The sequence below is a fragment of the Athene noctua genome, chromosome 5 (assembly GCF_965140245.1).
Source record: "Athene noctua chromosome 5, bAthNoc1.hap1.1, whole genome shotgun sequence".
In the NCBI taxonomy this organism is placed as follows: domain Eukaryota; kingdom Metazoa; phylum Chordata; class Aves; order Strigiformes; family Strigidae; genus Athene; species Athene noctua.
The window spans coordinates 46,398,150-46,419,244 of record NC_134041.1 but is presented as its reverse complement, the minus strand read 5'-3'; the positions used below and the strand labels follow the sequence as shown (position 1 = coordinate 46,419,244).

The following is a 21,095-nucleotide window of genomic DNA, read 5'->3' as shown; positions in this document are numbered from 1 at the left end:
GCACTGTGTGTTACTTCAGCCACAAGCTCAGCAAGGTCCAAGACATGTGATGTTTTGTGCATTCCTGCAAGATATCTTGTGACTCTGGCCATTCTTTCAGGAGGTGTCTGTAGTCCATTGCTGTGTTTTCCTGCAAAGGTAGGGCTGGAAACAACATGCAGCTCCCTGCTGAATGGAGCGTGATACAAATTATTTGAAGAGCCCTGTCTTCAATACTGGGATGGGTTCTCCATGTCACTTGCTTCATGTCTCCATGTCACTTTCCTTGTGTGCCTAAGCTGGAAAACTATCAGGCATGTGTGAGCTGGATCATGGGGATGCATTCAGCACAAAGTTTATTTTGCTGATGGGTCCTGGTCCTAGCTTAAAAGGCCGGTTTCCCTGACTGAGCTATTCCTCCCTCAGATTCCTCATTACTGGCTAGTTTCTCTAGTGGGAAGTAGCATACTTCGGTGTATTCCTGCACTAGTCTTCAAACTAACGGAATATTCTGCTCTCAGAGGACCCACCCCCAGTTTCCAGCAGTGCCCTGCAGTTGGGATTGTGAACTGGGGAGGAAGGTCTGCAGACATGTGTTGTCTTGGGAACCTATCAGTACTTGATTGTATTTAACTCTCGGTATTTTGATTAAAGAAGCTACAGTAGCCTGGGATACTGCAGCTATTAATATTACTGCAAAACAGTTCTTATCTTAATTCCTTAGTAGATCTGGACACCATTTTCCATATGACTTGCTTTGTTTTGGCTAGAAACTGCTTTTTTAGATGGTCTGTAAATACTTCTGCATGTTAATGAAATTAGCTGAAGTGGAAAAAATACCCTTAAAAAAGTCTCAATATTTTCAATTTTTGTTTTGAAACACCTTCTCTGTCCAAAATTCAAAGATGTCTTGAGTTGCACATGTTTCAAGCCCAAGTGAAACTTATTTTGACGTACTCCTTTTACCTGAAAAATTAAGACTTTTGGTTGTTGTTGACTTTTCCCTTGGCCAGCAAGTGAACCTAAAGATTACTTTTATTGCTGCTGTTGTGTGGTGCATGCCATGGGCCTGTTTGTGAGTTTGCCCTGGCAACCTACTGCCCTCGGTCCCTGGGGGATCCCCTGGATGGGGTTATCACATATTTGGTGTCAAAAGAGCTCCTGTGCTTTCTCCTCCCTGCCCTCCCCATAAACCCTTTCTCAGCTATTTGGCTCCCATAGCCAGGGTGTCTGAGGGTATGCTGAGTTCCTGAAGGATTTCTTCTCCCAGACTCGTAACAAGGCAAGGCTGGTCCCCCTTCACCTCTGTGAGAGGGGCTGAGGCATCTCAGCTCTCGCCTGGGCTTTCTGGGCAGGAAGTGGGCCACGCCTTTAGCTAAGCCACCAAGTTTTACTCTGAATGTGTCAGAAGCCTAAAGCGTGCTTGGCTGTGTCTCACTGTCACCATGTGCTCTGTTCCTGGCCTGTATGCAGCTATCTTCTCATTTGTGACTCCATGTCAGTTTCTGAAGCAGGGGTTCATTTTCTGTGCTGTGTCTCCCTGGTGCTGCACCAGTGAGACAGTGACTGGAGCTTATCAGTGGTTTAGCTTGGTTGCTAAAAAACAAGACAAAATGCACAAAATTTGCTTATGCATGTGTCTTTGTGGACTTTGTGAAGGATCCACATGTGCCTCAGCTGCTTTTAAATATCACTGCCACTTTCTGGGTCAGGATATGTGTCCTGTTTAGAGTTGTGTTACCTCTCATATCTTAAAGCTCAGTCAGATTCCTTTAGCGGTGTGAAGCACATTGAGTGAGCCCAGTAGGTTACACCTCTTGGCAGCACCACCTTGCTCATGCTGTGCTGTAAACAGAGTTTTCTGCTGCTGCTTGTATCATCTGTGTGCATTTGCATTTATCCTTTTCTAATATTCAATTTGAATTTATCTGAGGTACCTAAGGCCATTATAGGGTCCTCACTGTTACCATAGGAGTGATTCACAACGCAGTGATGTCCTTCCCCTCCAATAACTCCCTCACAGAGGAAGGGAACAGAAGTGATATGAGTTTACTTATAAAGAGGCCAGATAATACACTGGATAAAGAATGGGCTGGACTGATTCTCTTTTTTAAAAGCAGACTAAAGAAAATAATTTTTATATTCTCATTGCTGGACACTGCCACTTTACTGGACCTTACTTCTAAAATCTTCCTCTGTTCAGTCAACCCCCTCTTCTCTTACCTCTTCATAGTTTTGGATTACCACAGTTTTCTTCACCGCTGCTGAGCTGATAAATAGATTCCCAGAAAATTGTTATTGACAAGAGAGGACTTATTAAACTGGAAGGTACTTAAAGAGTTAGATTCTCATGCAAACAAATATTTTATGTTGATGATAGGTTAGGTTTTTATTTGAGACCTAATAACATAAAATGGCTACATATAAAATTTAATTGCAAGTTAATAAATTAACTATTAATGCAATAACCACAGTATAATTAAATGATGATCAAAACTTAATTGCTAAATAATATAATTAGAAATTAATTATAATTTACATAGTTATTGACCTCAAAGCATGATCAGCCACCAGACTGCTGATATAGGAATATCTGACATTACCAGTACTTTATTTTTCAACACGAAAGCGGTCTGAGTCCCAAATGTAGGAGTTAGTAAAAGTTAACTTGAATGTGCCTGAAAACCAGGCAGGCTTAGGTTTTATGTGACAAACTGTTTCAGCGGCTCACTTAATTTCTAGCCTGTGCACTGCAGGGTAATCAGTGCAATTCTCAGGAAATCTGTGAAGGTTTTAATGAGCCGTGACATGTTCAGCACACAGTCAGCATGAAGCAGTGCAGTGTGAGGAAGCTTTTGGCAAAGGCTGATGTGGGTAGATCCTGGCTCCTGAGGAGCCAGCTGCTAATCCTAACTCTTGCCCAGGAAACTCAAATAGTGGGAACTCTGTACCACCTCGGTTCAGCTCTTTCTCTATAAAATTACTGTATCCGTAATCTACCTCATTTGCTGAACAAGTTTCCCATACTGTTGCTATTCTAGGATACTTGGTGTAGGCGTTTCTGCTAGAACACTTTTGTTCTTTATTAGAGGACAGGGATTTTTCCAACATACAACTTTTGTAAAAGTCACTGATCTTAAAGGTATATATCCTATTGGTTTATGGGTGTGTGAATCAAAAGCCTCACTTAGCTGAAGTGATTCTGACTGTGGATGCTCACTCCTGTGGTTTTGTAGGTAACATAAAAACCTGAATCTATTCTTCTGAGTTTTAGAGCTCCGCTTTTACATTGAACTATCGATAAATATTTAGGAAGTGAAGCTACATGCTGATGAACCACATCCATAGCAAGCTGGCAGAGTCATCCCAGTGACATCCGTAAACAAAATTGAGGAGAAAGGTGACTACTCATTTGAGCCCAAGGAAATTATGTTAATTTCAGATTTCAGCATCATAAAATGTAATACTTTTGACTGAGAGCTTAATTTTTTTAATTTGGTAGTCCAGTGTTTTGGATTGCTATGCTGAAACTTTAAAGGAATTATTTTATTTTAATCCATTCTAAAATTTAAAGGCAAGTATCCTATTCGTACAAAATCAAAGACCAACAAATTTCAGTAAATATTTAACTGAAGCCAATTCTTCCTCAGTCAGATACCCTGCTCTGCTAGTTGGAATTGCTGTGCTGAGATTCCATAAGCAAAACCAAGAGTGAATGAAAACTCAAGCAAATTTTGTAACAGGAAGGATATCTTCTATTATGTCAACTATTGCAGCTAAAAATGAGAAACAGACACTTTTGTGTACACAAACACTCTGGCATGCACAAAGATGAAACTGGATTTGATTTTTGTTAAACAACAACACGTATATTAAAATGAACAGAAAAGGGACGGCTACTGGCAGGTGGGGCAGATTTTTAAAATTCTTTTTGCAAGCCCTCTTAGGATCATGGGTGAAGAGACTTGCCCATGACACTCTTTGAATTGCCTGGATCCTTTTAACAGTTGTTTCTTTCCATTGAAAACTTGCTGAGTAGCAGCTAAAGATTTTGGGGGAACAAGCGCTCTCTGGGGAACGATGTACTGAGCACTATGATGAAAGTAGCCCAGAAACAAGATGCGGTGGCTTTCAAGAGGTTCCTCCCTTCCTTCCCCCCCTTAAACCACACACAAAAACACATCCTAGGTGGTCGAGGAGGCATTCCCTAGAAGTACAAAGTGCCTGAATTGCACATGTGATTGTTACACTGGGATAAAAGCTGGAGTCGGGACAACGGCAGTTCCCGCTGCTTCAGTATTTGTACTTTCTGAAAAGCCAATTTGGCAAGCAGCATAACAAGAGCCTAACAAGTGGATGGACATATGGGGAGGCAAAATAATTGTGCATTAGGAAGACTGTGCAGATGTGAGCTGAAGTAAGGGCGTAACTCCATATGGCACACTGCTGACCTTCAGTTGGTGCCTGAATGACAGTATGCGTTGCAGGTCGTACCATCTGAGGGATGCTGTACTGAGAGTGGGGCTGGAACCAGACAGAACTGGATTTGTGCAGATCGTCTGCTTCCTAGAAAACAATAAAGCAGCTACCGACAGCTGTTGTGCCTGAGATCATCATGCTATTACTGCACCTTGCAACTTGGACACCTTCCTTATATACACTAAGTGGATACACCACTTCAGGGAAAATAATACTGTTACCACTGCTAGAGTGGTGGTGGCTCTTCATCCCTGTTAATTCCCTGTGCAAGGAGAGCATAGATGAGTGTGCAGGATACCTGATTTTTGTCCATGTCCTCTATGGTTTAAAAGCCTTTATATGCCTTTGGAGAGGAAATTGCTTAATCCTTTCAAACACAGAATATTAACTCTTGTGACTCCTGTGGTTAGGATGTTTCTTTGAGAAACATCATGGATTTTTTCATAAACTAACCCCAGAGGTATGTGCATGTTAGGTAGAATAGCTGTGGCACTCTGTTACTAGGAAAGTATGGTGAGTGGAGGTCTTAATTCTTCAATCTAGAAATCCTTTGATTTTTTGTGTGTTGACACACTTTGAAATACGCTTGATAAGTCCAAACTGTGACTTATGATTTATTATCATTTGTTCCTCCCTTTCCCTTTCAGCTGTTAATCCTAACACTGGCTAAGAGTTTGGCCTCATTTTATCAATGGCTGCCTGAAGTGCTGAGGAGGATTTGCTCCAGTATTCACCAGAAGTCTTTGAAATATGAGATTGTAGGCTAACACCAATAATCTTTAGTGAGGAAGTGTCACAATACATACATCGATCATCCAAGCCTATATCTGTCAGACTCCCAACCCAACCGTATTTTTCATGACACAATGCAGTGCATGGCCTTTAAATTACCCATCTGTCTGACAAATCAGTGAGTGTGGCAGAAACTGGCAGCAGTTTGACGTCGCCTATCACTTTAACTGAAGTGAAAGTAATGCAAACAGATTTGTGGGATCCCCTTTGATTATAGACTATAAATATATTTGGAATAGATGTTTGGGAGATAGACACAACAGAGAGGCAGGAAAGGCTTGTAGGCAAAAGCACTACTTGGGTTTGCAGCTTTGCATTTACTATGAGGGAGATTGTTCTATCCTTAATTTTTTCCCCTCCCCATATGGTACATCTCATCCGAATATCTCTTTTTTTTTTTTTTTTTTTTTTTTTTTTTTCCCCTGGGTGATTATTTAGCTGTTCTAAATTCATAACTTTAAGAAAATTCAGCCTTAATATTTATAAATGTATTTGCAGTACAGCTGATAAATATATCTGTAATATTCATTGCATGGCAGTAAGTACTGCAGAATTTCCAAGTGTTCTCTGAATACAATGGAGCACAGCAGAAGACAAATGGCTGACAGGGATTGTTGTTCTCTGCAGTGCCGGTGAGGACTTGAGTTCTGTGATGGAGTAGAGCAAAGCATCCACTTGGGGTTTTTTGATCCAGGGGTTTATCTTTCTTGCAGAAGTAACCAAGACCTTGGCTTTTGCCCTTTGTTTCCATGCAAAGGCTCTGGCCCCAGTATATTGCCTTGAACCTGGTTCATAACCAAAGCCTGCTGTAACAAGCCTAGATTTTTAGAAAGGGGATTTTATCCTACTTACTGATGCTGTTAAGTGTAGTGGTGAATTGTGATGGTGAAATCTTGGACTGAGAACTACTGAGTATGTCTCATGTACAGGCAACAACATGCCCATTCAAACAACTCTTGACTCGAGCTGAGCTCTTGAAGCCCTGAGCCATCCAATTCAAGTAAGTGATAGGGTAGTATACCCTTTGGGTGTTAGTACATTTGTTGAATAATTTTCTGAGCTCTCTAGAACTTGCACAAATAGTTTCTCTTGATAATGCTGCTTGCCTTTTTTTCAGAAAAGCGATAGACTAAGTGATTCCCTTCTTCTTAAAGAAAGTTTTCATGAACAAAGTTGAAGGCATTGGAAGTCTTAAAACAGGTAGTGGTGGTTCAGTTGTGATGGCTTTTGCCTTGATTCGAGGGGAAATTCTGCTTTGTGGGGTTGCCACAGAAACTCAGCCAGTTCCCTAAACACCTTTCAGAGTTTCCTCATGCCAGGTGGCACAGAGTTAGCAGTGATATGTCACTGGTGTGAGTTCTTGTATTCCCCTGTTATCACAGCCATTGGTAGCTATGGGATTCATGATCTACAGCTTCTTAGCTCCGAGATGAGCTTTTCTAAATCTGGAGGCCTTCTGAGTTTTGCGTGGGGGATGTTGGCATAACCTTGAGCTGAATTTGGTTTGTTGATTCCAGTGTGCAACCTAAACCTCTGGCTGTCATTAGCATTGTGGTTCTGTGGGTCTTTCAAAATAATGGAGGAAAGATACCTTCTGAGACTGATATTTTCTGAACAAACCAAACAGGATTTTTGCTTTTTACCCCAGCTAGTGTTTGCCTTGAAAAGAGAGAAACAGGTAACATTTCCCTCCATGCTAAACTGTAGAGGCCATTTTCATTAGGGTGATTGCTACATGGCACAAAAAATTAGCCTGTTACAGAAAGGACAAAGTGCTGGCAAATGGAGTTTGTCATTGATGGGATGGGTACTTTCCAGCTCACAGTTACTTATTTAAAAACACATCCCAGCTTCTGTAAATGGGCTGTTGGCAGTGTCACTCCTGTATTTTAAGTCAGTCTTCATCTCCAGCCTTTGTACATGATGATGAGAGCCTTTTTGCCTTCCAGGTGCAGGCTTCTGCCAAGCTTGTAGCAGCTGGGTTCTTGCATCTCCTCCCACCTCCCTAGGTGAGGAGGTGGAGACAGTGAAGCCAAGTGTTGTATCTCCTCACACAAGGTTGTGTCTGCAGGATTTCACAAGGCCTCTGCAGAAATAGTGGAGCAGTTTTCTAGAAAACTTAGGGTTCGTGGAGAGGAACAAGTACAGCAGACAGCAGAGATCTTGGTGTCTAACTGAGGCTGCCATCCATGTTTTGAAGTGCCCAGGACCCTCTGGCTGTTCCCCACAGTAAGGGCTAGGTGGTCTTTGGGGTCTGTCTGCCCCTCTTCCTGTCTGGAACTTAGTTAGTGGGAACCTATGCAAGGCTTTGTTTTGACTAATGAAACCCTGATGCATTTACATTCAGCCCCTGCTTGAGTAGGACATCCCCAGTGCTTGCTGTTTTTCCAAATCCAAGCTACTCCTGTTATAAAATCTCCATCCACGGTTCTCCCATCAGGTCCTGCCTGTCTGCATCATACATACATTCTGAAAACACACTCATTGGAGAGCCCTTTGTGCAAGTCCTACACCTTGTTGGTGTTTGTGACAGAAGCCACATCTACATTGGAGAACAGAAGACAGATATACTATCCCAGTGTAGTGTTCCAAGCATGGACACCATGTAGGCTAGCATCACTGTGAAAAGGAAAGCTACAGATGGTGTCTTTGCTAAGGTTGTTTCTCTGGTATAATTGTGTCTCTGTTATGAGGTTTTTTTCAAGCACAGCTTTGTCATTCAGGGATCTCACCAAGGCAGGCATGGCTTCGGTAGCAGAGCAGAGTGCACGTGTGAGCAAAGTCATGCTGGGGTCCTTTTGGTTTAAACCAGTCCTAGGCTGTTCTCTGTAGACAGGAGCTCTGAAACCCAAGGAAAGTATTGGTTTATAATGCTGACCATTAGTACAGCATGGTTTGAATGTCGCATGTATGATATTCATCCAGCAAGTGAGTGCAGCCTGGCCCCTCTGCTTATAGTCCCTTTGGCTAGCTGCTGATGAGTCAAAACACCTGCTTTTTATGAATAATTAATTTCTCTTTACCTCTAGGGAAGATGCATAAACTTCACTCGGGTGAAATCGGATGGAACGTCTGCCCCTTACAGCCCACCGCCGAAGCTGCCACAGCGCAACAATGTTCCTCTCAACAATGCTCCAAAGAATCCTTCTCCTGTGTCTCTGCAACCCCCTTCCAGGCAGCCACCTCCTGGCCCACCCCCATCCCGAGCCCCTCCTGGACCTCCTCCTTCACGCCCACCCCCGCAGCCCATGGCTTAGAGTGCAGCAAAACCCTGATCGACAAAACATGTCTCTTTGCTGAACACAGCATATTTATTGAGTATTGGTTTACAGTTAAAGATATCAGAATTTGTTGCTGGTCAGCAAAAAAAAAGAAGAAAGAAAAAAAAAAACTGCCAAGTGTCAATTTTGGTGTATGAATATATTTATACCACACGTGCTGAGCAAACATGCAGTGGATAGATTCAGAGCTATGGGGTATAGAAACAAACCAAAATGGTCATCTAGATACAGTAGCAGCTTTTGTATGTATACATTTCAAGATGTACTTAGGTATGACATTTGTTTGACTTGGTATGTCAGATCATTCTTTAATAACTTTAGCCGGTACATGTGCATCAGTTGTTTTGATAGCTGCCACCTGCAAATTGGTTAAACATAGTTCACTGAGGAATTTGCTTTCTTTTCCCCAACACTACTGCATCCACATGTTAATATGGAACAATAATTGCAAAGATAACTTTCTGCCTTTGGTTCTGCAGGTGGAATTTCCATGAAAGTTTATAAGGTGGCTATAACAATAATGAGGTAAGATGAGACTATGTGCCAATAATCTAGCAACAGTAATCTATCACAGAAGAGGGATATCTTTTTCTCCTGAGAAAAATCAGTTTTGAGCCTGCCATCTCTACATATGTTTAGACTTAGCTGCATAGGATAGCCGACTGAAGGCTGGATGTTGGTTCTAGAAATCCAAACCCTAAACAAGACAGGGGTTAAGTTTTGTCCAAAGTTCAGAGGAATTTTTAGTTTTCATGTACAGAAAACGTGGTCCAAATAGAGCAAATATACATGCAATTTGAGCATGAATGCTGTTATACACAAACAGCAGATGTTTTTTCTATCAGCAGCATTGAGAGACTGATTCTATTGCTATTCAGTTAGACACATTTCCTTTTGATCTTATTGCCAGGCAGAATTAGATCCTTTTGTGATTCAACCATGAATTCCTCTATGAGTAGCTCTTTCTTTAGACAGTCCAGATCCCACCTCTATGTAACCTTGCAGTCTACCTGTGGTTGAGAAGCGTGGCATGAAGTGTCAGTATGAGCTTTTATCCCTGTTTTATATAATGTTTGGCTAGAGGATTTCCCAAACATGATGACTGCTCACTCATGACCTCAATTCTGTGTGTCATCAGAAAGCGATGCGAGCACCCACACAGAGGTGGGAATCTATGACGCGGGACTGGGACAGCCCATGAATAGTGTTCACTAAGCAATACCTGAGTGGGTTTTGCCCAGATCATTCCCTAGTGAATAAAAATAACACCTGAGCTTGCTTTTTCTCCACCACTACCTATCATATTGTATTTGAGAGGGTGGCTGCAAATCCCTATGCTGGTTCGCTTTGGCACTGGCTGTGTTATTAGGATAGTTGTAGAAATAAGGTTTATGTTGCATTATGACACAGCATATACCTATCTCTCCATCTGTGTGTAGGTGCGGGTGTGTAGCAGATCACAACAGTTATTGGCACAGAAGTCCAAGATAAAACACTGTGTCATGCAGTTACTCCAGATTTGAGGCCTCTTTATGCAGTTGTTAAAGTTGCACTGGTACAAATAGAAAGCAGGCTTACTACTTCTAGTGGAAGTCCCACTTACAGAACCCCATACCAAGCTCTCACTGGTCTATGCTGATCACTGTGACATGCCGTGTGTATGCAGCTGAGACTGTCAAAGATAAACTCAGAAGAACCACGGAGCCTCCTTCTCCTCTTGCACTGCTCTGCTCTCTTGACTTACGCTCTTACCTCATGTATATTGGTACAGGTAGTGGAATCACAGTTGTGGGTGCCAGCTGGCCTTGGAGCTGTTCCTAATTTAGGCCCGAGCCAGAAAAGCACTTCTGCATGCATTAAAATGTCCTGCAAGTCAAGAGGAACATCCTTATGCCCAAGTACTTTGCTGACCTCTGACTTCATTGTGATCACAAAGGAGAATTGGGATGCACTCAACCCTATCCTCATTCTTTTTTGTCACTTGAATAGGGTCTGCATAATTTGGTCCGTAAGAATGGATTTCTGTTTGGAGGAGAGAGAAGTGTGTGCGTGTGTGTGGGAACTGTGTAGTTTTTTTGTTTGGTTTCTCTTCCTTTACAAAAACTGCTTGGAGAGTAGTACTCCTATGAATGGAAAGGCCTTTTGCAGCCAGCGTGACACACAGTCATCACTTACTTACCTCTGTTGCTCTCAGTTGAAAGGTAAAACTAAAACATGTCCAATTTTCCACTGCAGTTCTGGTGAATCTCCACTTTTGACACCAGTGAAAGAAACTGGATGACTGTAGTGAGGGGGTAGAGACCTGAATGTGGGGGAAGATGCTTTACAAGCAGAGATCATTGGCTGACATTATTTTGGTCATATGGAAGCCTATGTGAAATAAACTTCATGTGCCTAAGACCAGTTGTAATGTTGAACCCAACAGCCTCTTATGTTGGCTGTCTAAGAATAGTTAAGCCAACAAATGCTAACAAGGATTTGAAATGGCGGAAGGTAATAAAACCGATTCCTCTGCTGGGACAAAACATGGCATTTGAGGTTTAGCTGCTTCTGGGAGTGGGGTGGACCACTGCTCTGTAGATGGCAAGTCTTTTATGAGCAGGTGGTGATGAGATTGAAACAGTAGTGGATCTCACAAGTGATGTGGTTTAATAATAAAAGGGAAAACCTGCTTACAGAATTAGTATCTGCTAATAAAGTTGAATTGATGGCTTAGGAGTAAACTTTAGCTAATGAAAAAGCTTGGAAGACATATTTTGTATTGTCTTGCACCTGTACAGATCTTAAGAGGTGTCAGTAGAGTTGTTGCAGATTTACATTGATGTTCATGTTGGTAGAATTTGACTCACTTCCAGTAAGAATGGAGATGTTGGCTTAGGGGGAGTTTCTCACAATCACACACCCAGCATGCCTGTTGTTTGCGGTTGAGGGGAATATTCTCTGCTGGAACAGCCAGTCTTGCAGAGATAACAGATATTAGCAATTTCTGCGTAACTTGCAAGTGCAGTGAGGATAGGAATGGTCCTCCAGGTGATCAGATCTGTATATGATAAAGCAGGAATCACCATGAATTAGAAAATTACATTCAGCATAAATGGAGTTCCCAGCATTTTCACTATATAAAAATTAATCATTTGCTGTATCACTCAAGTTTTGGCTGCAGCTTCTGGGATGGGAGCACTGCAGGCTTAGTTTGCCAGTAAAGCGGGGAGAAAGTGGACCTGAACTGATTTGTATTTGCAAAGGTGCAGGCAGTGAATATGATGCACTGGCTACAGAAAGGCCTTTTGGTTGTGTAGAAATGTACCTATCTGTGGTGATCTCAGGCACTATAACAATGTAATAGAAGAAACTGGTTGCTCTTTTACTGTCTGTTGAGCTTGATCCTTACCTGGTGTAAATCGGCATAGGTGAACTGAAATCAAAGCAGTAATACTGGTGTGTATCAGCTGAGAGCTGGCTCAAAATAAATGAAGGGACAAAATGCCTCTAACTGGCTTGATATTTCAGTGTTTGTTTCAGTACGCTTGTATGCCAGTTATGATTACAGTAGTTACACTGCTCAGAAATGTTCCCATGTGGGATGATTCCCCTGTATTTTCCAGCATATAGCATCATTTGAAACTTGTAAAAAGTATCTAATGCTTCCCCAAATCCAAAAGTGTGGATTCGAGGGACCTTTGGCTCACACTTAGCACAGATGTGAAATGACACAAGGTGCAAAGCAGCGGGGAGGGAAACCCCATGTGTTTAAAGCTGATACAGAACCACATTGATCAAAGCATATTTACAGCCATCTTTCAACCTCAGTGCATGTATTGCCATCTGCGGGCGTAGCCTACCGAGCAGACGGTCCTAAATGTAAAAAGGGAAAAAAGAAAATAATCAGCTCCTCATCTTCAGTGAGCGAGCATAACAATGAATGACATTATTTCATGAACTGTACCAGTTCAAATGCATGTGCACCTGGTGCTCCTAATGCTTTTTACTCCTGTTGGTCTTCAGACAACATGATCAATAATATGCTTTCTCTCTTTAATAGTTTGCTGGTTTTATTGTTGTTATTTTGGTTTGTTTTTTAAAAAAACACATTTCACTGAAAAAACAGCCCTACTTCTGTAAATATAGAGTTTAATTTGGAAGAGACAGCACACTTCTGGATGTTACTGCTGGACAGTTATTTATTAAAAGGGGCTTAAGGTGAATAAATACAGGTGGCTCAGGTTACATGCAAGTAAGTGTGATAATGCAGTATAGCATTTTCAGTTCTCTCTAGTTTGTGGGGAAGGGGAATTTTTGAGTCATCCTAGTTTAGAAGTTTGTTACTGATCTGATACTTTTGAATAATGCAATAGAGATTCCTAACATATAACAGTGCTTGAACAGATGTGTAGATTATGTTAGATTTTTCACTGGGGGGGGGGGGGGTAGTGAAGGAGAAATGTGTTCATTTTCAAGGGGAAAAATGTACTGTACTAAATGCTTTTTCTAAAAAAGATGTGTGTTTTCAGAAACAGTGAACAGGCTGACAGCCAGCCAGGACATGGAGATGAGGGACAGAGGAAGCAGTTGGGTTTTTGAGGGACAAAGAAGTTTTACATGGGGTTGTGGGTTTGTTACTGGTACATGTGGTACAAATTTCTGTAACGGACATGCTGCTTCCATGTTATAATCATATAACCTTTATGCATTTTATGCGCCTGCTCCATTTTTCTGAGAAAACCTTGCAAATGTAATGCCTGCATGCAAATGTGGGAGATGTAGCCAAAGTCTTATAATCCAACATAATGTAGTCTTAATGGATTCAAAATCACCAATAAAAGTGCTTACTGGTTAAACACTACCAAGAATTTCATCACGGGGTCATTTTAAGAGGGGATAAGCTTCTCTGTACCTGGTTTCTAATCAGCACAGCCAGGAGGAGAACATAGGGTTGGGCTGTCAGAATCCCATCCCCAAGTTGCTATTAATTCATCATTTGTGTAGAGACAAGCATATGTTCTGTGCCTCAGTTTCCTGTTTCTAGCGTGAGAAATTTAATCTTTGCCTAATTCAGAAGTAAGCCATCATTTGTTGGAAACCCTTTTAGATTTCAGGTACCAGGGTAGAAATGCTGAGTAAATTCCACTGGAGTCAAGTGCCCAAACATTGATTAACACATGGGACAGGATCTGAACTTACTGCTGCTATCTTGAAGTTATCTAACACATAGAAACAAAGTGAAAGCTATGCAAGATAAGATGCTAGAGCTCAAGACTTTAGCAAAGATAAATTCTATGGCAAATCCCACTTATGAAAACATCGGAGTCACCAGACTTCAAACACAACCACCACTATTTAGGAGTCTTGCCTGCAGGACACAGGACTGGACCATAAGACCCCTTCTCCCTCACTGTCTCTGAGGCTAGTTTTTTCTTCCCTCCCTGCTTCTAATGCTTTCTCTGTATCTCTTCAAGCCGCATTAAGGATTGGAGGGGAACTGGTGGAAACATAAGACAGGCAAGAAGGTCAACAGTGGTAGGCCACAAAAATCTCCAACCCCAGCAGGCTGCAATTATGGGTAATCAAGGCTGCTACAAAGCTGCTGAGCTGTGCTACATGCTCAGTCTGCCCAGCATGGCCACCACAGCCCTGTGTGCAATGGGAAAGGAAGCTGGTCCTTGCACACATGCAGCCCCCCGAGCCCATGTAAACCTCATCTGCAAAAACGGTGGGCACTGATTTTTGGGGATCCGTTAGCCACATTAAATCATCATGGCAAAGCAGGTTGGAGCTGCATGGTGGCTGAGGCAGGCACCTCCCTCCCTCTTGGCAGCTCCAACTGGCTGTGCTGCTAATGGGAGCCAAAATCCTTTGCCTGGAGCTGTGCTCTTCCCTTGTGGAGTCAGGGGCTCTGACAAAGAGCCCGGCTTGCTCTCAGTCTGCTCCTCAAGCTGGCAAGACAATACTCACCCAGAATGGTTTTGTGGCCTTCGCTCCTTTTTTGTTCCTCCATCTGCCTCTTACGCAAAAAGCAGGCTTGGGCTCTCAAAAGAGATCAGATAAACAAAAGCAGTCCTGCAGCCAGGGCTCTGGGCATTTTTGTTCTGCATTAACAAAACCCTGACACTGGCTGCAGCTGTGGCTGGTTAGGTTTATGCATGCCTGAGACAACAAAATTCAGTTTTGACCTGAACTTCCCCAGAGACCGGGAATGTGCAGATCCAGGGCTTTGGTTACGGACTTGACTATAAATAGCCTCTAGTGCTGATATAGCATCTTTCATCAAACATACTTCACAGTCTCAGGAACAGCTTTTACATGTGAACATACACCAGTGTACCCTATTTGGCTGCATGGAAGTCAGCAGCAAGAATTTTACTGGCTTTTACAATCTGAGCCAGAAACTGAAAAAATGCCCTTTCCCCCTGTCCTCCCATTCCTTAAGAAACCACAGGCAGACCATGTTGCCCATGCTGGAATCTGTCTGATCTTTACTCTGTGAACGTGCTTTGCCCTTTTGTATTAGGACTCATCTCAAACTTCATTGGTTTCTACAGCAAAGTTCCTTGCTCCCTGCACATTGAGGACCCCTCTTAATACTGCAAGGGAGGGTACACTGGAAGTTTCCGAGCCAGGTATTACTCTGATTTCTGACTGCAGCTCAGGAGAACTGTGAGACAATGGGATGAGAGTTCCCTGAAAGAAAGGAAAATCCTGCTGAAAGGTTTTGCCTGTGACAGCTTGAGAAATGTTTCTTTTTAAACTTTCAGAGATGCAGGATTGTTGTGCATGGATAAATACTTCATGAAGGTCCTTAGATAACCCCACCTGTGTCTCTGCCACAGAGTTCACTGAAGTGAGCTCAACTCATGCCAGCCTATCGCTGCCATGCAGCAGCCCTTCGTCCATGCTGGTGTCCTGCATCCTGCTGAGCCTCTGGGCCATAATTCTTGGGTGCAGACTGTCTGTTCCTTTATGATAGAAATAAGGGCTCTGCAGAAATCTCCTAGGTCCTGTGACCCAGAACACCTCACATTAGAGGGATACACTTTTCTGTCTGATGGTAGAGGGATAGGGATTTAGAGCATGAGTCTTCACAGAGGGTACAGAGGAACATAGCAGTCAAGACATAACCACATGTAATAAACACACGTGCATTTGACACAGGTTACTAAATAAAGTGACTCTTTCCTTACTGATGATGGCTCATGCACTGTTAGGGTAAAATACTAAATGCTCTCAAATGTTTTGTAGTCTCCATTTTTTCAGTACATAGGAAGATGTTTTCAGCTGAAAACAGGAGTCCCAAGATTCCCCTTCATCATCAAAGGCATATCTGGCCAACCAAAACCAATGGGAAAATATGGCAAGCATATGTGGTAGCTCATCCTCTTCAAAAATGCAACTGTGGCTCCTTTGTGCCTCTCTTTCCTTGTGCATCAGGAATAGCTTAGTTAAAAGTGAACATGCCTAGAGGTGGGGATTAGTCCTGGTTACTTTTATGGTTTTCTTCTTTTCTGGATTTCTGATCTACCTGTGTAAGGTGTTTTGGGAGCCTTGCTGATAATGGGATGCCAGTGAGTGAGACTGTTGGGCCTGGTTCCAACTGGGAAATGCTGCAATGTTCTCAGCAGACAAGTGCCTTCAGAAGGTAGTTAATTACCCTTATAAGCCATTGTCATCATGATGGTAGACTTGAGTCTACTGTGGGTCACCAGGAGCGACCTGCTCCAAAAATGCACAAAGCCTGTCTGTGAGACACCACAAGTGACAGCTCGTCTACCAGGACAGTCACAGAGACCCTGGTGGGGTCTGTCTCTTCCCAAGCTAGCAGATATGGCCAGGTACTACTGGTGCCTCACAGCACTTGTCCATCTCTAGGGAAAAAGTATGCAGGGAGAAACTGTAGCTCTCTGCAGGCTCTGGAGTTTCCCAGTCCTCTGTCTATTTTTGCCAATTCTAATGGTTTGCATTGCTGAAGTGACTCACAGGTCAAAATAGGAAATAGCTCATTTCCCTCCCAGCCACAAGCATGAGCAAAGGAGCAGGTCTGCCTCTAACTCAGGCCAGCCAGACCCAGCCCAGGGAAGAGCAGGCAGGATGTTTCCCAGGTGGCTTCAGGCAGCGGCTCTGCCATGGTCTCCTGGAAGGTGTATCTGGAGGGTGAGTTTTCTGCACCCCTCATGAATCCTGTTGTTCTCCTTTTCCTGAGCCATGCACAGGTGCTGGTTGTCTGCTCCCCAGGAGCCTAAGCCACAGCCTGCTGGTGCCAAGAGGGGCTGATGGAGTGCCCCTGGGTTCGCCAACTCTGCAGAGCCATTTTTGTGGGGTGTCAGTCAGCATTAAGCCTTTCTTTCCCTCCTGTGATGCTACTGCAGGCAAATCAGGCTATGACTGTTTCTCTGCCCTCCGTTTTGTGCCTCAGTTTCCCTTGCTGTGAGGGCAGAGCCCAGCTCTATTTTTTGAACTGTACAGCTCAGTACTCCTGGCTAGGCGATTTCTGCATCTGTAGCTATGGTGGCTCCTCTCAGACTCAACAGCTGCCAGCTTTCCTCTCTGGGTACCTTTGCAGCTCCCACTGGGGCAGAGGGAAGAGGTGAGACAGTCTCCTGGTTCTGGACATGAACATGACTCACGTCTGGCATTCCAGTATTCCAGCAGGAAATAAGCATAAAAATAGCCTGTTGGTGTGTGCAGCCAAGTGAAGTGCATGATGTCTCTCTGCCAGGATCTGGCCCCAGCAGCCCCTTTCCTAACCAGCTTTTGGAGACCTGCATGCAGAGGACGAGCTGTGGAGAAGCACTTGCCTCCACAAGTCTGCTGCTGTTCAGACAGCAGGTTGAGGGCAAATGTCAGCTCTCCTTGTTATTGTAGGGTTTGTCCATTGAGGGCTAACATAGCCTTTCCCAGCATGGATGCTGGGAGACCCAAATCAATGCCAACCAGGAGATGCTCCTTGGCAGGGCTGTCACCTGTGAAAGGGAGGATACTGCACACAGGTGTGGGGACATTATGGCACATGGCACCACTCCCAACTGGCCATTTGGGCTGCACCACCCTGACAGCACTCGGTGCTCTGATAAGGGCAGTACAGTGCTCTCCAGGGTTGAGGAGGGGGACAGTGGCCATGGTGGTCAGGGAGGCAGGCCTGGCTGGATGGCTGCTGGAGGGCAGGGCCCAACAGCCAACTTCCCACAGCAGAGCAGCCCACTCAGACTTCTCCAGAGCAGAGTGGGAAATCAGCATCGTTTTAAACAACAACAAAAAAACCTGTTTAAAATTGGTTTCACTGTGGAAACCCTGCTTAAACTGGCAGTTCCAGCTCCAGTGGCAGCCTTTTCTACTGCCCACATAATGCACGTGCTGTCCAGGTGCCCTCTGTTCGTCTGTTCTGCCAAGGAGCAACTCCCTGGCTACAAAACCTGTAAGCCACATCACTGCCATTCTCTCTCTGGTTCTCCTCACCTTCACCACCGACCAGCCTTCACCTGAGCCACATGAGGTCCACATGCTCAGGTGGGATTTACTAAGTAGGGAGCAGCTTGCTGCTGGAAATATGTGCTCACCCTGGTAGATCAGGCTGCTTTTGTCCATAGTGCTGCATGCCTGTAATCTTAGAAGGGAGTTTATGCAGGTAAGTATCTATGTGATTAAACTGATTAAGGAAGAAATACATGCATGCATACTCACATCAGGAGAGAGAACTACCTTTTGATAGAAATGAAAGTTGGAAATGGGAATTGTAGAAATCCCCTGAGATAAGAGTTTCCATTTGTTTCCCAGTTACCAATGGCTTGGGATGAAATGCAACACTTTTGCGGCTCATATAGGAATTGCCGAAGTCTCTGCTGAGATTCCCAGAAGCTCATAGGACCAGAACCAGACATGCTGACCTAACAAAAGCAATCCTCCAGATGTCACACACCTTCTGCAGCAATGTGGTGCTTTCCTTAATGCCCAGCATTGGAGCAGATGACTGTCTCCTAAGCCAACAGCATCTATGGTTATGTACCTTGTACTGAACTAGCTCTCTGCAATTAAAAATGGTCTGATGGCTAAAGGCTCCCACCAAGGTTCAGTTCTTGGACCAGGAAGGGTTCAGCATTTCTGGGCCATTCAATAGCAGAATCGCAGCTAGAAAACTGTAACCTGGTAATCCCACTGCTCAGTGCTGTCTGTTTCCACTGCAGGCTGACCCGTGAAGGAAGTTTGGACAGACCTTGAGGCTGCCACCTTTCCTCCTTCCAGCACTCATGGACCTCTTCCACAACTGGTCCTTCCCCAGCTCCTTCCGTGGTCAGTCTCTCTTTCCAGGCTCTTTCCTTCACCTTCCTTAGAGCCACTCCTTCCTTGGCCATGCCCCTTCCTCTTGCAGCCTCCATGCAGAGCCAAGCTGGTAATGCAGCAGCATGCATGAGCCAGTGCTGTGCTCTCTACACTGCACTTGATAGAGGCACACTCACTGGTGAGCTGTGACCTGGTTGCTATATCACTATCAAAGAGACACAGATCAACCCTGAAACATATGCTGAATAAAATCTTCCAGGTGAACAAGCCCTGACTATCAGTCCTTGCACCTAACTGAGCTGATCTATGAGCTGATGACAAAGATTCCATGTCTGAAACATTCAGCCCTCATTTGTCACCTTTGTGACAAAAATTGGTGCTGAAAATAACCCACAGTTTGGCACACAAGGTAGTCTATTGAGGCATGAATTAATACTTCCTGACATTCTGCAATTGAGACAGTGGCACTGTGAGTCTGGCTCTTGGGAGAGCTTGTTTTGATTTCTTGCTCTCTCCATGACCCTGAACACATCCTCTCTGGTTTGACCCAGTGGACTCAGTACTGCAGAGGGGCTGGTACCCACCCATATCTGGCAGAGGCTTCAAGAAAAAACTTGAACACTTGGAAGATTTTCAATTAACACAGCTAGACCACAGCCCTCAGCTTAAGGAGAGCTGGATGTTTTAGCAGCACTATTGCTATTTTTAGTCCCTTTAATGCAAAAGTCTTCTCTGTTATGAGATTATTTGCCCCGTTTTCTGTTCTTGTTACAAAAACGGTTTGTGAAATGTATTGGTTTCTCTTAGAAAGCAAAAGCTGTGTGTAAGCGTACAATAAAACACAAACCCAAACAATTTCCCCTCACACATTTCCAGTAGCTGTGAATTCTTCAGTGGGTCCTTGAAGCTGACATCAGGTGAGGGGGAGGATGTATAAGTGTCCACATTGTTGTGAGATCTGGCTCGGTGACCTGCCTATACCATGAATGACAAATTGGCACAGGCAGACCCATCTATCAAAGCCTTGCTTCTGCTCATGAGCACAAGTGAGTGCTCATGTAAGTGTCTCAAACGATCTGCTTAGGGGATGAATATCATAGGTACTTGAGTAGAGACTGAATGCCATGTCCCCAAAAGAGGCAAGCAATACTTCATATCTCTTTGCCTCTGTTTTCCTTTGTCAAGATTTTGAGACACAAATGACTGCTATGTCCACCAAGACATCTGACTGTACACAGATAGAGGTCTGGATACCAACTGCAGTGTAACTGGCATGGCCACACTGACTTCAGTAGTGTCACTGCAGTTCTGCAGCAGTGGGAAGGGCATCAAAGTCAACCAAAAGGCCATGGGTCTGGCTGAGCGCTCACTGAAATAACTGGGAGACTTTCCACTGGTTTTACAGGTGACAGAGGAACACACAGAAACATCTGCACCAGATGGAAAAGTTCTTCTTAGTGTATCAACCCTAAACCTGTTTCTTTTCGTGACAATGTCATGCTAACATTGTGCCCTAATTGCTCTTTGGCTCCCTCCTTCTTCATACTCAACAGGGACATGATCTGAAATGAAGATTTTAAGCCCTTGGTACTTTATGTCTCCACCACTACTACCAAGTGTGTAAAATCTGAAAAAAAAAAAAAAGTGTATCTTAGCAAGAAAGGCTGTCCAACACACCAAACAATGCAAGCAGTAAAGGGTGCGTGGCCACCTTGCCACAAACAGCTGGACTTCAGACACATCCAGAGACTTTTTAGCTTCTCCCTTAGGCTGTTCTGTTTAAGTCTGTCTCCATCGCAGGGTCATTTCAAGCAGCAGGACTGTCTTTAATTGTGTACAGACACCTGTACTTGTTCCATCAAGGACTACACAGAAAACAATCCCCACAGAGGTAGGTGGGGACATGCACCAAGTATTTCACACACAAGCATCCGAAGGCTTCCCGAATGCTGCCTACCACCCTCTGCTGGCGTGTGAACTCTTGGCATCTATCATGTCTCCATCAGACCCAAGTGAGCTGCCTTTCCCCGTTCTGATTCAGAGGGTGCTTTCTTTGTTGGCTTTTGGGGGTTAAACAAAAGCAGCAATTGCCTGCTTTGTGTGGGGAACGGTTGTTAGGGCAACTGGGAGGAATTCCTTGGCACCAGCACTAGCGCAAGAAAGGAATGAGCAGAAAAATGCTCAGCCAGAATCAGAAGCAGAGCAGAGGCAGAGCAAGCCAAGGGGACGTGCTCTGCTGTGTTTGTGTTAGTGCCTCGCCCTGGCTCTCCCACGGGTGGCAGAGAGGCCCTGTGC

At 44.0% G+C, this 21,095-nt stretch overlaps 1 protein-coding gene across 3 annotated transcripts in view; it reads left to right on the top strand.

Moving 5' to 3' along the window:
• The window catches only part of ANTXRL (ANTXR like), a 76,929-nt gene extending 63,571 nt beyond the window's left edge, over positions 1-13,358 (top strand). For all 3 annotated transcript variants that reach the window (XM_074907371.1, XM_074907370.1, XM_074907369.1), the window contains exon 18: positions 8,280-13,358. In XM_074907371.1, the coding sequence (XP_074763472.1) occupies positions 8,280-8,507 (228 nt within the window). In that variant the 3' untranslated portion in view covers positions 8,508-13,358. The remainder of the gene's footprint in view (positions 1-8,279) is intronic.
• The last annotated feature ends 7,737 nt before the right edge of the window (positions 13,359-21,095 follow it).